Source organism: Hypanus sabinus, chromosome 4 (genome assembly GCF_030144855.1).
Source record: "Hypanus sabinus isolate sHypSab1 chromosome 4, sHypSab1.hap1, whole genome shotgun sequence".
Classification (NCBI taxonomy): Eukaryota; Metazoa; Chordata; class Chondrichthyes; order Myliobatiformes; family Dasyatidae; genus Hypanus; species Hypanus sabinus.
Window position 1 is genome coordinate 160,769,669 of NC_082709.1, and position 16,482 is coordinate 160,786,150.

Here is a 16,482-nt window from a genome sequence, read left to right on the forward strand (position 1 = left end):
CACCACATCTGGTGCAGAGTCTTGAAGTGTAGCCTTTACCAGTTGCTACAAACAGCTGTCTGCATCTTGAAAAAACTTTAGCAGGGAACAAACATACTTGAGTTTATCAAAAGCTAAAAGGAATCACTTAACAGTCAACCAGCAAGAAGATAATAATCACTTTAATTAGTAGCACTCTTTAGACCTGCTGTTTGGAATTAAGAAAATATATTGACTGGCAATCTGCTGCAAAGTGGCAAGATGTTATTTTTTAGCATTATATCACTTTTCAATACATACTGTACTTCTGGTACTACTTGGAGAAAAGAAACATTTAAAAATACATCTAAGTTAATTAAAACATTAATATTAATACAAATAAAAGCAACTCACTGCACATCCTTGCGATTACCTTTCAATCTAATTTGCCAATCTTAATCCCGTGAATAGGGCCATCCTAGCTTTACGTGACAGGGATATAGGTAAGGCAGCAGATACAAAATATATTCAGCCACTCTTTTCAGTATTTGATAAAAGTAGTAAATGTAAAGAGAGTACATTTGGTAGTGGTGGAGACAAATACAATAGAAGTTTTCAAGAGGCTCTTAGGCATATGAATCTGCAGGAAATGTAAGGTATGGACCTTGTCCAGACAGAGAGGATGAATTTGGTTGCACATTTGATTTTAAATTTAATTAGTTCATTATAACATTGTCTGCTAAGGGGCCTGTTCCTGTGCTTTACTCTTCACTGGTCTATGCTGTTATAAGTCTGCGGAGCAGGCTTTGGTGGGGAAGCCACGTGGCTTCAGTCGTAGCGAGGACTAGGCCTCAGATCATGGTGTCACCTGTCTGCAGCCACCCAGGAGAAAGGCGTCAAAGTTGGTGGCCCCTCCGGAGTGCCAGAATCGGTATAACGCAATGTCCATGCTGGAGTTGGCATTGCCCTCCGGTGTTCACTCAGCAGAAAACAAGATGTAAACAACAGAAGATGTACAGATCCTGGAAATTCAAGCAACACCCAGAAAATGATGGAGGAACTCAGCAGGCCAGGCAACATCTATGGAAGAAGAGTACAGCCAACATTTCGGGCCGAGATCTTTCCGAGTCCTGTCCCAAAACATCAACTGTAATCATTACCATAGATGCTGCCTGGCCTGCTGAATTCCTCCAGCATCTTGTGGGTGTTGCTTAGAAAGCAAGATATATTGTGTTCAACTGAAGACTACTGCAACATACATGGACTCAGGGACTTTAACTACATATTGTTTTGTGTGTGATGGCATTTTACTGCTGTCTTGTATGTGCTAACTGTTCGTACTGTGTTTTGAACTCTGATGCCAAAGTACCCTGTTTGGTTTGACTGTATTCATAAGTTTTCATGTAAGGTTGAATAACAATCAAACTTGAACAAGCTAAGGTCAGTCTAATTATATTCTAGATCTTGCCAATAAAACATTTCATCCTCCCTATTTGATGTTTTTTTCTTCTGAGCCCACAGATGATGCAATTAAAAAACAAGGTTTCAGAAGTACTGGAAAACTAGAAACCTGCAAGTCAGGAATAATCTGTGAGTAGAAATGACAGAATTAATGCAAATTAATTATTCTTTAGCAGAACTATGAAATGTTACATAAAAGAACCAGCTAGGGTAAAGAACCAAGAAGAGTCAGTAAGTTAATGTTAACTATGAGATGATTAGTGTTAACAATGTAAGACACACAGAAAGCAACATTTTAAAATGCCCCCAGAGCCTACCTTGTCACCCTAATTGTGATCTACCAAAACCCTGTTTGAATCATTCCAAACATATTTCTATCATTTTTAAATGTTTTAAAGAGGATCACAAATGACATGCACGATCTTTCTATACCCATGGCACAGTGCTGTATCTACCTTGCATTCCAATCTTAGATAGACTTCTCATTCAATGTCTTTCTTCCTTTGCTCAGCTCTATGGAACAAAGCTTCCCATGTTTCTACAACACTTCCAAGAAAAGGCTCATTTTCCTCTTCCTGCACTTACTGCTCCCTTCTTGCTTTCTCGTTTCCTCACTCTAATGTTGACCCTTGGTTGTGGTATCCAGAGTGGCAGGGAAAACTTTCTCAAGCAGTTTGATGACTCTTAATTTTACCATTCTTGATCGCTCATTTCCTTTGTATTCTCAATATTGTAGCTGAGGAACCCACAGGTTCTTTACATTTTCTAACAAGTCAGGTAAAAGTTGATTTATATTAATATCCACTTGTGATAATGTAAAAAAAGATCAAATATTATTATGATCCATAAAACCTATTAAATTAAAAAAGAAAAACATTACCCTTGGAAATTATAGTGGAAAGATTTATTAAGACCCAAAGTCCAAACAAATATTATTGGTCCTGTGTAAGGCTGTGTGGAAAAAACACAGTTGTTAAATTTAGAATGTCAGAAAGGCTTGATTATAAAACTTACCACTTGGCCAATCAAATTGTCTCTATCTTAATTACGTATCTTTCCATGTTCTTCCATTCATTCCCCCACAATGGTATTGTGGTTTACAGACTATTAGCTTGCATTTTGCATTTAGCAATAAATGAGAACACCCACCTGTCATGCATCACACTCACAGTTTGCCTACAGACTCTGTACACGTTTACACAGCAGTTCGTGGTTATCAGTCAACAAAGTACACTGTAAGAAACTGGCACCTATGAATACAGCATGGTAAATGGGATTCCTCACTAAAGCGAAGAATTATTACTGCATCAAGATAAATTGGATGTCTCCCAAATACAGCCACGGGGGTTGTAATGTACAATTAACTCATGCAGGATCAACTAAGTAGAAGCAGCAGTCAACTTTGTACTCCCCTCTAAAATGTAGTGTTTAATCAGCAACAACATAAGATACAGGAGCAGAATTAGGCAATTCAGCCCAGCGAGTCTGCTCTGCCATTTGATCACGACTGATTTACTTTCTACCTCAACCCTACCTTCTTCCCAAAATGCAGAACTGGGCTGAGAAGTGGCAGATAAAGTTCAACCCAAATAAGTGTGAAGTAGTTCATTTCAGTAGGTCAAATTTGAAGACAGAATATAATATTAATGGTAAGACTCTTGGCATTGATCAGCAAGATCTTGGGGTCCATGTCCATAGGACACTTAAAGCTGCTGTGCAGGTTGACAGTGTTGCTAAGAAGGCATACGATCTGTTGGACTTCATCAACCATGGGATTGAGTTCAAGAGCCGTGAGGTAATGTTACAGCTTTATTAGTTAGATCCCATTTGGAATACTGTGTTCAGTTTCTGGATTGGAGGGTGTATCTTATGAGAATAGGTTAAGTGAACTTGGCCTTTTCTCCTTGGAGTGCCAGAGGATGGGAGGTGACCCGATAGAGGTATATAAGATGATGAGAGGATTGATTGTGTGGATAGCCAGCGGATTTTTCCCCAGGGCTGAAATGGCTAACACGAGGGGGCATAGTTTTAAGGTGCTTACAAGTAGGTAAAAGTGGGCTGTCAGAGGTGAGTTTTTCACACTGCCAGTGACGGTGGTGGAAGTGGATACAATAGGGAGTTTTAGGAGACTCTTAAGATAGGTACATGGAGTTTAGAAAAATAGAGGACTATGCAGTAAGGAAATTCTAGGCAGTTTCGAGAGTAGGTTACTGGCTGAAACCCTTGTAAGATTGGTGTGAGTGGAAATAACACATGTATTATATCTTTTGAAAGATTTAAAAGGGACTTGAGAGGCAACCTCCATGCAGAGGGTGGTGCATATATGGAATAAGCTGAGGCAGGTACAATAACAACATTCAAAAGATATTTGGATACGTACATGGATTGGAGGGGTTTAGAGGGATATGGGTCAAACGTGGGCAAATGGCATTAATTTGGTAGGCACCATGGTTAGCATGGTTCATTTGGGCAAAGGTCTTATTTCCACACCATCACTAAAATTCTTTACATTGCTGCTGTATATTGCAGTACCCCTCTAGAGTGGTCTGGACAGAAAAATAACTCTCAGCATATCAATGGTTGCATTTTTTGATATTTTGTATAAATACATGTTATAACCACCTGCAGAGTGGTTTTATCTCAAACATGGCTAGAAAATGGCCTTTTCTCCCGAGCAGCCATGTTTTGTTTTGTAGTTATGACTTCAATCAGCATGTGGAAACAGCTGTCACAGAATGGCTAGATATGATTGCAACAGAATACACAGCATTGAGCTGCATTAATTGCTACCTAAGATTACCTGCCAGTTGGAAAACAAAAAGGCTAAATATTTTTCAGTTCATTCAGCAGGGTTCAATTGACATGCAATACACATTATTTGTACTTACACAGTTTCACAATTAAAAAACAATTTTGACCACTGCATGCAGAAATGAGTATTATTCCTATCCAAGTAGATGTATGCATACAATCCAATCTTCAGTTTTGTATTCACTTGAATAAAATTATTTACAACTCAATTTTTCATTGAAAAAAATCTTAATGCAATAACCATTCAAAATGAAATAATTAGCAGTTTTGGCTTTCGAATGCAGGAAGGCTCCCACAGTTAAACAGATCAGTCCATTTTTTAGCTTTGCCTGAGAATTTTTGTTGTTTACTTACAGAGAGTAAAGTAAAGCAAGTCACAACCATCTATAAGCAGTAATACTTTGTCTCTCCATTAGATTCTTCATGAAATAGGGTCTTATTTTTCATAAATTTACAACTGAATGCAATACCACCGATGAATGAATCTTAATGTTGTATATGGAATAATACTTAGATAATAAATATACTTTGAACTTAGATTTGCAAATTTTTCTGCTCCAGGTTTGAATATAAAAAAATTATAATACTAACAGAAATATTAACCTACTTTACCCTCTTAATCATGTTACGAATGTGCCACAACTCTGAAGGGCTGAAGGGTACAAAGTCGCCCCCTCCTTTTTGAGAATTGCAAGATCGCTATTAATTCGGGTCTGGGACCCAGGAAATGAGAGAGAATCCACAAGGTTTGGAATGTGTCCTGACCTCAGCGAAACAAACCCACTGATAACGGCTATTGTCTCTTGGAGAAGGAATTGTGTATTGAGTACTGTACTATTCATTGAAGCCCCTCAGGGGACGACCAGAATGGGCTGGTTGAGGGATTGCATCATCCCAACCTAATTGACATCTGAGACCCCCGTGAGTGAGGATAAAAGAGGGTCTGGGGAACAACCCCTTCAGACGCACCAGGAGAAACGCTAGAAATCCCGTGACAGCGCTTAATAGCGACAGCCGGTGGGGGCTCGTGTGCGTCCTTTCCCTTTGCCTGGGATTTGCGGGCTCACCATGGAAGAACGGCTTAGCTAAAGAAGAGGCCATAAGTGAATGGCCACACCAACGAGACTCTGAAGGATCGAAATCATAAAAGGAATCAGCAAATTTTTCTCCCAAAGTTCTCTCTCTCTCCAACCATTGCAAACCCAAAGGCTGCAGCCTGCATGAACTGATTGAACTTTATATTTCCATCGGACAATACATTATCCCCTAGACAACGATAGAGCGTATTTCTTATTGATTAGTATTATACCTGCACTTTTAGATTTAGTATTGACGACGTATATTATCTGTATATTTGCATTGATATTATTTTTGTGTATTTTTACTAATAAATACTGTTAAAAATAGTATCATCAGACTTCAACAGACCTCTCTATCTTTGTTGGTAAGTGACCCAGTTACGGGGTTCGTAACAATCATTTTGTTTAAAGCAGTGATATTGTGCACTGACACTGCTTCTAAATACTTTGATGATTACCATTAATGCTTGAAATTATCTTACACCTGAACTTAATTTAAAGCATTGCTTTAAAATGTTCATATCAAAATAGAGGTTTGAGTTAAAACAAAATGCACTGTTACAAAGCACAAAAAGAATATAAAATCAGACAAGTTATTATGAATAATATACATTTTATTCAATTCTGAACTAAGAAATTATCCCAAATGTCATTTTACTGTTTAAACACAAACAAACCAAGAACCATCATAATTGAATGATGTCAGAAGAGGCCTAGTTTCGCAGATCCACTTTTAATGACTGGGATGATACTTGTCTCCAGTAGTTTCAATGTTTCCTTTTTCACCTACAATATATAGAATGTAATTTAGCTCCAAATAACATTCAAAATAGTCGGTTTCTGTATAAGATCAGAACCTATCTGCTTCTAAAGCTCATTTAACTCTAATAACAAAATAATTAATAGAATTATTTACTGATTATACAGCAAAAGATTAATCCAAATTCCATGTATATATCCGAAGGGAATGATACATAGAGAAAATGTTTATCTTACAGTGCATATACCAATGTAGAAAACTCAAGTTTTTGAAATCTAAACCAGACATTCGCAGGCAATTCTGTAGTACCCCAGGAAGCTGATGAAGATTGGTTTGGTTCATAAAACAAATAGAATAATTCTTATTAATCCTAGATGTTCTTGGAGACAAAACATGATCTATTTCAGACTTTGTATTACACTGAAAACTGTTGAGAGTAGATCGACTAAGGCTGATACTGAGGGAAGAGAGGTTAACTTGTGAGAAAAAGCTGAGCAATTTGAAGTTGAAGGAAAGGTGGTGAAATTGAAACATGAGATTTTGAAGGAGCTTGACAAGAGAGGGTATTTCCTTATATGGAGGAATTTAGAAATGGGGGCATAATTTCAAAATAATGGATGTTTTTTAAAATGGAATTGAGAAGACTGAAACCTTTCCACACTTTTCATTGAAGACAGAGAAAGAAAAGTATTAATCTAAAAGGGTTAAAGATTAATAGAGAAGTTCAGATCAGCTAATTGATCAGAGCAGGATCAAGGAGTTCTTTGTTCTACCTAAACATCTATTTCATGCATTCCTTTGTTCACAGTAAATTCTTATTGTTATCTCCTCAGATTTAATCTGGTAAATTGATTGTGCATCATACATCTTTGTGGAATTTAGTCAATTTTAATTGATAAACTAATTTAAAGGCACATTTCCTTTGTATAATATTCTGTAAAAATAACTTCTACATTAGATTAGTTATGCATTGGCAAAGACTTTATTTTTATATATGTAAGATGTATTCTCCAGACAACATGCAAATCTTAAATATCTTAGTTTTGTTTCATTTGCTGTGGATAGATCAATCAGTTACAATTAAAATGAAAGAATAAATCAAACCACAATTTAGTGCTGGTTGAATAAATATATCAGATGTTAAGTTCCATTACAAGTCTAGTTACATGACCAGCACCTTCAAATGATTTACAGTCAATGAGTTGGAACAAACATATTTCCATTTTATGCCATCTTTAATTCTGTTAAACATTAATTATTATGACTAAATTATAATAATATTTAAACTCATATCAAGTATTTTATACATATGTATAAGTATAAATAAAATATGTAAAAATGATAAATTATAGCTAATCCCATAAATTAAAAGTACCTCTGGAATATCTATTAATCTCCTCAATTTCTGATCACGCCAATTCCAATCAAAGATGACATACTTCAGAGACTGCAGACTTAGTTCATCTGGACAACCAGAGAAAAAAATTATATTTGTTAGTTATGATTATAATCATCTCAAAACTGAACTGATGGTTCAATTTTCAAGCAAATCAAATTTACCGTAATTGACCCTTGTTAGTATATGGTTACGTTTCAGTGGCAACATGAGAAAGAGTGATCTAAAACGACGTGTTCACAAAGCCACAAAGGTAGAATATATTCATCAATTAAAGGAAAAGTAGCATATAAAAGTTACACTTCTAAACTTTATCATGGACATGTCTTAACTTGAAATACAGTAGATAAAATTATACTTCAATTTTGACACGTCTTAAGTATTAAACCTCAAATTGATTACAAGAATTGTTAGTTGAATCTTCTGTGAGCCAATACTCTTTAATTTGTACAGATTGCAAAAAGCATACACATATGTATACCTGTAAGTACATGTTGAAGTTAAAAAAATGCAATTTTCTCATCTTCCCCAGAGCTACATGTTAATTTCACAATCTCATACATTCCCGCCAACTTCATTCAAACTGGTGCACACCTTCTAATCTCATTACCAACATTATTCTAAAGCTTCATTCTGTACAAGATGATATCCTCCCATTTATTCCCAGGGGATTCCTTCTCCTCTCCCCAGTTGTCAATGATATTATTCTATAACATCACCATCCTTAAGCACAGTTCCTGGCATCTGCCACATTCTCCCTCCATCTACCCAATCCATACTACAACTCTTGTGATCTATGTCTCTCTAACTTCATAATTTTTATTGCTGTTCTCTCCTTCCCTTCTCCTTTAATGCCACCCATTTCCACCTTCAGCATAATGTATAACCCCTCCCCCCATATAACTAAATCAATGATCCCCCGCCATTAGCATGGAGATAGAAAAAGTCTAAGGACAGTTGGTAAAGAAAGAGCATATAAAGAGTGGAGACAATGGGTAGCACCAGAAACAAGAGAAAATCTGCAGATGCTAGAAATCCAAGCAACACACACAAAATGCTCAAGGAAGTCAGCAGGCCAGGCAGCATCCATGGAAAAGAATACAGTCAATATTTCGGGCCGAAACCCTTCGGCTGGACTTAAGTCATCAAGAGAATCAGGTTTATTATCACTGACATAAAGTCTGTCATGAAGTATGCTGTTTTGTGGCAACAGTGCAGTCCAAGACAGAAGATAAAAATAAATAAATAATGGAAGAGAGAAATAGAAAATTGTTTTATGTTTTATTTATTTATATTTAATGTCTTGTACTGTACTGCTACCACAAAGTAGATAGGACATGCCAGAACACAAAATAACTCTTTATTCAGTAAAACCACGCAACTACAAAAATCTCGAAACCCAACCATCCTAAAACATGAGAATTTAAATAGTTTATCCAAGAACATTCGAGACGTTGAAAAGAACAATGATCAATCAGTGAAGGCCAGCCTGGGATTGATAGTTTGCTGACCAATAGGCATTGGTAGTTTCGGCTCTCTGTAACACTTTCCTTTTGAAACTAACTACCTGTAGGAATTGAGGGTTGATTTGGATTGGAACAAGGGGATCACGCCAGCGATTAGTCTTTAGTGATTACAGGCTGTCACTTTCTTGTCATGATGTTGCTTGTGGCTGTGCTGGCACTGGTGGTTGGTTTGGTTGGGGTAAATCGAACACCTCCAGGAGAGATGAAGGTGTCCCAAACTTGTTATGCCTTCAGTAGGATGTCCATCTATGATAACCTTGTAGAGTACTTTCCTCATTCATTTGCCAATCTGACCAGGTACTCAGGAGTCTTCCCATCGTGATACTGTCTGACCCACATTGCAGTCAGTGGTAATGAAGGCAAATGCAATGTTAGCATTCATTTCAGAGGACTAGAACAAGGATGTAATGCTGAGGCTTTATAAAGCATTGGACAGATCACACAGAGCATTGTGAGCAGATTTGGGCCTTTTATGAAAGAACAAATGTGCTAGCATTGGAGAGAGTTCAGAGGAGGATCATGAGAGTGAATCAGAGAATGAGAGTTAACACATGAGGAATGCTTGATGGTTCTTGGCTAGTTCTTAGAACCATAGAACATTACAGCACAGAAACATACCTTCTGGCCCTTCTTGGCTGTGCCGAACCATTTGTCCCACTGACCTGCACCTGGGTCATATCCCTCCAAACCCCTTTCATCCATATACCTGTCCAAGTTTTTCTTAAATGTCAAAAGTGAGCCCACATTCACCACTTCATCTGGCAGCTCATTCCACACTCCCACCACTCTCTGCGTGAAGAAGCCCCCCTAATGTTCCCTTTAAACTTTTCCCCCTTCACCCTTAACCCATGACCTCTAGTTTTTTCTCCCCTAGCCTCAGTGGAAAAAGCCTGCTTGCATTCACTCTATCTATACCTATCATAATTTTATACATCTCTATCAAATCTCCCCTCATTCTACTACGCTCCAGGGAATAAAGTCCTAACCTATTCAACCTTTCTCTGTAACTCAGTTTCTCAAGTCCTGGCAACATCCTTGTAAACCTTCTCTGCACCCTTTCAACCTTATTAATGTCCTTCCTGTAATTAGGTGACCAAAACTGCACACAATTCTCCAAATTCAGTCTCACCAATGTCTTATACAACCTCACCATTACATTCCAACTCTTATACTCAATACTTTGATTTATAAAGGCCAATGTACCAAAAGCTCTCTTTACGATCCTATCAGCCTGTGATGCCACTTTTAGGGAATTATTTATCTGTACTCCCAGATCCCTCTGCTCTACCTCACTCCTCAGTGTCTTACCATTTACCTTGTATGTTCTACCTTGGTTTGACCTTCCAAAGTGCAACACCTCACACTTGTCCGCATTAAACTCCATCTGCTATTTTTCAGCCCATTCCTCCAACTGGTCCAAATCCCTCTGCAAGCTTTGAAAACCTTCCTCAGTGTCCACTACACCTCCAATCTTTGTATCATCAGCAAATTTGCTGATCCAATTTGCCACATTATCATCCAGATCATTGATATAGATGACAAATAACAATGGACCCAGCACTGATCCCTGTGGCACAACACTGGTCACAGGCCTCCACTCACAGTAGCAATCCTCCACTACCACTCTCTGGCTTCTTCCATTGAGCCAATATCTAATCCAATTTACTACCTCTCCATGTACACCTAGCGACTGAATCTTCCTAACTAACCTCCCATGTGGGACCTTGTCAAAGACCTTACTGAAGTCCATGTATACAACATCCACTGCCTTCCCTTTATCCACCTTCCTGGTAACTTCCTCGAAAAACTCTAATAGATTGGTTAAACATGACCTACCATGCACAAAGCCATGCTGACTTTTTCTAGTAAGTCCCTGTCTATCCAAATACTTGTAGATCCTATCTTTTACTATTCCTTCCAATAATTTACCTCCTACTGATGTCAAACTTACCGACCTATAATTTCCCAGCTTACTTTTTGAGCCTTTTTTAAACAACGAAACTACATGAACTATCCTATAATCCTCCGGCACCTGACCCATGGATATTGACGTTTTAAATATTTCTGGCAGGGCCCCTGCAATTTCAACACTAGTCTCTTTCAAGGTCCGAGGGAATACCCTGTCAGGTCCTGGGGATTTACCTACTCTGATTTGCCTCAAGACAACAAGTACCTCCTCCTCTTTAATCTGTTTAAGTTCCATGACCTCCCTACTTGTTTGCCTTGTTTCCATAGATTCCAGTTTCCTTAGTAAATACAGATGCAAAAAACCCATTTAATATCTCTCCCATTTCTTTTGGTTCCATACATAGTCGACCACTCTGATCTTCACGAGGACCAATTTTATCCCTTACTATCGTTTTGCTCTTAACATACCTGTAGAAGCTCTTTGGATTATCCTTCACCCTGACTGCCAAAGCAACCTTATTTCTTTGAGGTTGTGTTTTGATGGAGTTTAGAACAATGACGGGAGATGTCATTGAAAGCTATAGAATATTGAATGGCCCAGATAGAATGATTGTGGGGAACATGTTTTCTAGAGTGGATGAATCTAGGACTAGAGGCCACAGCCTCAGAAGGATATCCAGTTAGAACAGTGATGAGGAGGAATTTTTTTAGCCAGAGGGTAGTGAAACTGTGGAACTCATTGCCACAGATTGCTGTGGAGACCAAGTCATTGAGTATATTTATAGCAGAGGTTGATAGCTTCTTAATTAGTCAGGGTGTCAAAGGTTATGGGGAGAAGGCAGGAGAATGGTTTTGAGAGGGATAATAAATCAGCCATGATGGAATGGTGGAGCAGAGTTGATGGGCTGAATGGCCTAATTCTGTTCCTATTTCTTATGTTTATATGGTCTTGTCTGTGACAAACATGCTCATCTATGAGGAATCCCGGATACTTGACTGAAGACATCAGGAGGCTGCATTTTTCAGTCTGAAGATGCAATCCAAAGTCTTGCAGGTTATTCAAAGTGTGGTCCAGCTGTTGGCATAGTTCTGTTCAGTGTTTGACACCAGCGTCGTTGTACTCACTGATTACCTGCTCATTAAGGTTTTGACTAACTCCTCAAAATTCAACTACATCCCAAAACACGACGATTTAACTTGGAATAGTTTATCCAAGAACATTTGTGGCATATTTGTTCCTATCAACCAATCAGGGCAAGTCAGCCTGGGAATGGTTTACAGCTGTTTCAGTTCACTGTAACCAGGAAAACAAAGACACAGTCAGTGACAGGGTGGAGAGAGACTGATTGACAGAGATAGTCATGGTGCTGGCTACGATAGTGTGGAGAAGGAATTGTTAATCACAGCTGATTTGTTTGAAGATGAAATATTATCAAACTGTACATGAACTCCACATTACTCCCTTCAACATTCTGCCTGACCTGCTATTTCATCCTTTGTTTTATTTCAGATTTTCTGCATCTGCAGATTTGTATCTCATTGCTTCTGTTTTGTATTTTTTTTAATTTCATTCCATTTACATCTCAAGTCAGATCAGCAGCATGAAATATCACTGATCGTCACCTTGACAATATTAACTGCAATAGCTATTAAATAAGAGAGGTTACGCATGAACAGCTATTAAATAAGAGAGGTTAAGCATACAACAAATACACTCTCAATACGGTGAAGTTGAAAAAGCAAACTTAATTAGAGAGGACAGGCTTTCCTACCACGGTCTATCAGGTCTCTAATTCGCCCAGGTGTTCCTACACCAATATGGGCAACTCCTTTAGTAAGCCATTTTATCTGATCTTCAATCTGGATGAGAAAGGGAACATAATTACTTTCTGTAAGAAACTTTAAGAGTACAAAGCAGACCAGACTGATGCTTGAAGAAAAGTATCCTGTTTTGTTCTTAAGTGACTAAAGGATAATTAACATAGCTGTGAGCTAATACTAACAAACAAGTTGGCATCTAAAATGCATCAAGTACATAGAATCCCTAGTGTTCTGATAGAGGTCACATCATCTAGTACTGCAAATCATCACATCAGAAGAGTCTAACTCTAATTTGCCTTCAAGCCTCAGTTCCATGAAACAAAATGTAAGTATAAAAATCTGTTTGAGATAAATACCCTCAATATTTGGAGGTGTCTGAGCACCAGTTTGGTTGGAGAGGGTTCAGAGATGATTCACAAGAATGATTCCAGGAAGGAAAGGGTTACCGTATGAGGAACTTCTGGCAGCTCTTGGGCTGTATTCCCTGGAGTTCAGGACAATGAGGGGGGGATCTCATAGAAACACTCCGAATGTTAAAAGGCCTGAACAGATTAGATATTGCAAAGTTATTTCCCATGGTAGGGGATTCTAGGACAAGAGGGCACAACTTCAGGATTGAAGGACGTCCTTTTAGAACTGAGATGTGGAAAAATTACTTTAGTCAGAGGGTGGTAAATCTGTGGAATTTGTTACCACAAGCAGCTGTGGAGGCCAAGTCATTGGGTGCATTTAAGGCAGAGATTGATTAGCCAGGACATCAAAGGGTATGGGGTGAAAGCAGGGGAGTGGGGATGACTGTAAGAGTTGGATCAGCCTACGACTGAATGGTGGAGCAGAGTTGATGGGCCGAATGGCCTTCTTCTGCTCCTGTATCTTACGGTCACCATCATTTTGGGAGATTTTAGAGACACAGGAAGTGTCTTAAAATTAACCAGTCTGTCACAAATGAAACTAATTTCTCTCACACTCTGTCAAGTAATGTTTTAATAATATTTTCAACATTACTAGCCATTAGTTCTTTTTTCTTTTGAAAAGTGAGAAAGATGTTACCATGAACATTTCCCAGATTTCCTGTGACAACTGGAGCATCTACGACATCTGTACAATCAAATATGAACTTTTGGAGAGAAAGTAGATCAAAGAGATAAATAAAATAGATATTAAAGTCTTGGTATCCTTGTTTACTGTTAGCTGATTGGGACAGGCAGACTAGTTTGTCTGTTTAGTGATCTTTAGCAACAGAATTGGCCTATTCATGATTAAAAATGGAGAGAGGGAAATCTCTGTGAGAACACACTTCAATTTATATTTTGTTAAGAGTAAGCTTAAGCTTCCAAATGGTTATAAGATGCAAAGGAAAAGCAATTATTTTACTAGCTTACACTCAGTGTCTGAAATAAAGTGAAATGGACATTCATCATTCTGTTAGAATTTCTATCACTTCAACTAGATAATAATATTCATTCTTACCTTTATATGCTTGGCAAACAATTTTAAAGTTTTACAGTTGCCTTTAAAAGTTGAGATCAGCCTACAAAAACAAATAAGATACAACTATTACAGTTAATGTCTCTCTACCTTAAGTATGTTAAAGCTTGCTTTTAAAGGCCTTGGGGCTGAAAGCCATGTGATTTTGTTAAGCGTACAGGAATCAAGGATATAACGACAAAGAATATTAGAAGAGGTGTTTCAAACCAAATGACATAAGTTTAGAGAATGGAACAGCAGGCTTATAGGGGAACTGAGGAAGAATTTTTCATTAGATCGAAGAGCAGTATCAAGATGTGGACTTGAAGCATCCTGGCATGGATGATCACCTGATGTGGGCATGGTCACAGTCGGCAAAAGGGCCTGTCTCAGCAGTTACGTGATGAGCCTTCTGGAATTCTCTAACATTTAAAAAACCTACTCACAGACCCTGTGGCTGTTTCAACTGGACACAGGATCTGGAAGCTATTATATTTGAATGGCCGTGGGGTAGAAAGGTAATAAGTGGGCAAGGCAAAATTTTAAATACCTGTGTTTTTAAAAAAAAATTATTTAATAGTACATATCTGAAACACTGTAAAAAGTTGACTGGTTTGACAAAAATGTTAGGGGTATAACTTTGCCTTCTGTCAATGTTTCTCACAGCTGTTTTGTGGACACAGCCTGTTCTCATCTACTTGTGTGACCCTATGATGTCATGGGGCTCTGGCAGACCCAAGAGATTTTCATTCAGCAAAGTTCTCTGATAACCTAAGTGCAGGACATTTGGTTATTTGAGTTCTAAGTACTGGTGGGTGGGGCAAAAAAGCATATGCAGCAAAATTTGGCTCATAGTTAAGAAGAAACTAGGGCCAAGAATTTTTTTGTTGTACTCTACATACAGGCAACAAAGTTCAAAGTGAATTTATTTATCAAAGTATGTATATAACCTTGAGATTCATTTTCTTGTAGGCACCCACAGGAAAGTAAAGCAGTACAAGAGAATCCACGAAAATCCATACATAACAAAGGCAGATTCCCTGAACATCAGTATACAGGCTGTGCAGTTAGTTCAGGGCTGAGGCAAGTGAAGTCGTCCATGACAATCCAGGAGCCCAGAGGTTTCAGGGCAACAACTGCTCATGAACCTGGTGGCACGGTACCCAAGACTACTGCACCTTCTGCCCAATGGTAGCAGCGAGACAAGAGAGTTGCTGTTTCGACAGGAGTGAGGCAGCAACTCCGAAAGCAAAATTAGCTTCAAAACTCGTCTAAATGCCACCATTAAGTCACAATTTCCAGATATGCCATTAGACCCAATCTTGTCAAGGTAACTCTTACAGTAGTGAATAAAGATTCATATGGCATTTAATCTGCATTTGTAAGCCATCGAGTATTCATGAAGAGTTGACAGTTAAAAAAAAAATTAGCTGTTAACTTTAAATTTGTATGTATTATAAATAATTGACATTACAGGAGAATTGGATTGGACTTTCAAAGAAGAAATAGAAAAACTTTTAGGCGTAGTTTGTAAAACCTTAACTCAAGCGCTTATACTTGTGGCGCTGAATTAGAAGACCTTGAGGTAAACATTATTCCAGAATGAGGACCGTATTGTTGGCTGGCATTTTTATCTAATACAATGTTATTGTTTTGAATGTACTCTTTTCTGAGTGAGACATTAAACTGTAGCGCTCTTAGTGAAGATCGAAGAGGAACATTGCAGCTCCCCCTCAGTCTTTGCTAAGGTTTATTCCTCACTCAATACCATCAAGAAAGATTAACATATCATTAGTATCAGCAGAACTTCGATAAAAAGAACATGCCGCACTTCAGGCAAACATGTATAATTAGTCATCCGTGAAGTGCTTTGGATGCTCAAAGGTCAAAAAATGTCTACCTTTACCTGATCATTTCGAGCGCTCGGAGGGCAGAGCTGCATATTATCAACATCAGCACTGATTTGTTCTGGGTGTGGTTCCTGGACAACTTCACCCACTTGGGGCAAACTAGAAGGAAACAAATACCTATCAGCATGCTCTATTAATTGCTTGCCAAGGGCATTTGTCAAACTCATAAAATATGGGAAGATATATCCATAGCTTGTTTAAATTCCAAACAAAAATGCAGTACTATAACATATGTTTAAAAATTTACATTTTCTTAATTAAGACTTCATTCCCTGGAGCATAGGAGAACGAGGGGAGATTTGATGGAGCTATACACAATTATGAGGAGTACAGATAGGGTTAATGCAAGCAGGTTTTTTCCATTAAAGTAGGGTGCAACTAGAAC

The 16,482-nt window shown here is 38.1% G+C and overlaps 1 protein-coding gene across 9 annotated transcripts in view; it reads right to left on the reverse strand.

Moving 5' to 3' along the window:
* Positions 1-5,902: 5,902 nt before the first annotated feature.
* The window catches only part of cmss1 (cms1 ribosomal small subunit homolog), a 277,146-nt gene continuing 266,566 nt past the window's right edge, over positions 5,903-16,482 (reverse strand). For all 9 annotated transcript variants that reach the window (XM_059968623.1, XM_059968625.1, XM_059968621.1 and 6 more), the window contains 5 exons: positions 16,094-16,196; positions 14,191-14,251; positions 12,672-12,759; positions 7,445-7,533; positions 5,903-6,095 (listed from right to left, as the gene is read on the reverse strand). In XM_059968623.1, coding sequence (XP_059824606.1) covers positions 6,012-6,095; positions 7,445-7,533; positions 12,672-12,759; positions 14,191-14,251; positions 16,094-16,196 — 425 coding nt within the window. In that variant the 3' untranslated portion in view covers positions 5,903-6,011. The remainder of the gene's footprint in view (positions 6,096-7,444; positions 7,534-12,671; positions 12,760-14,190; positions 14,252-16,093; positions 16,197-16,482) is intronic.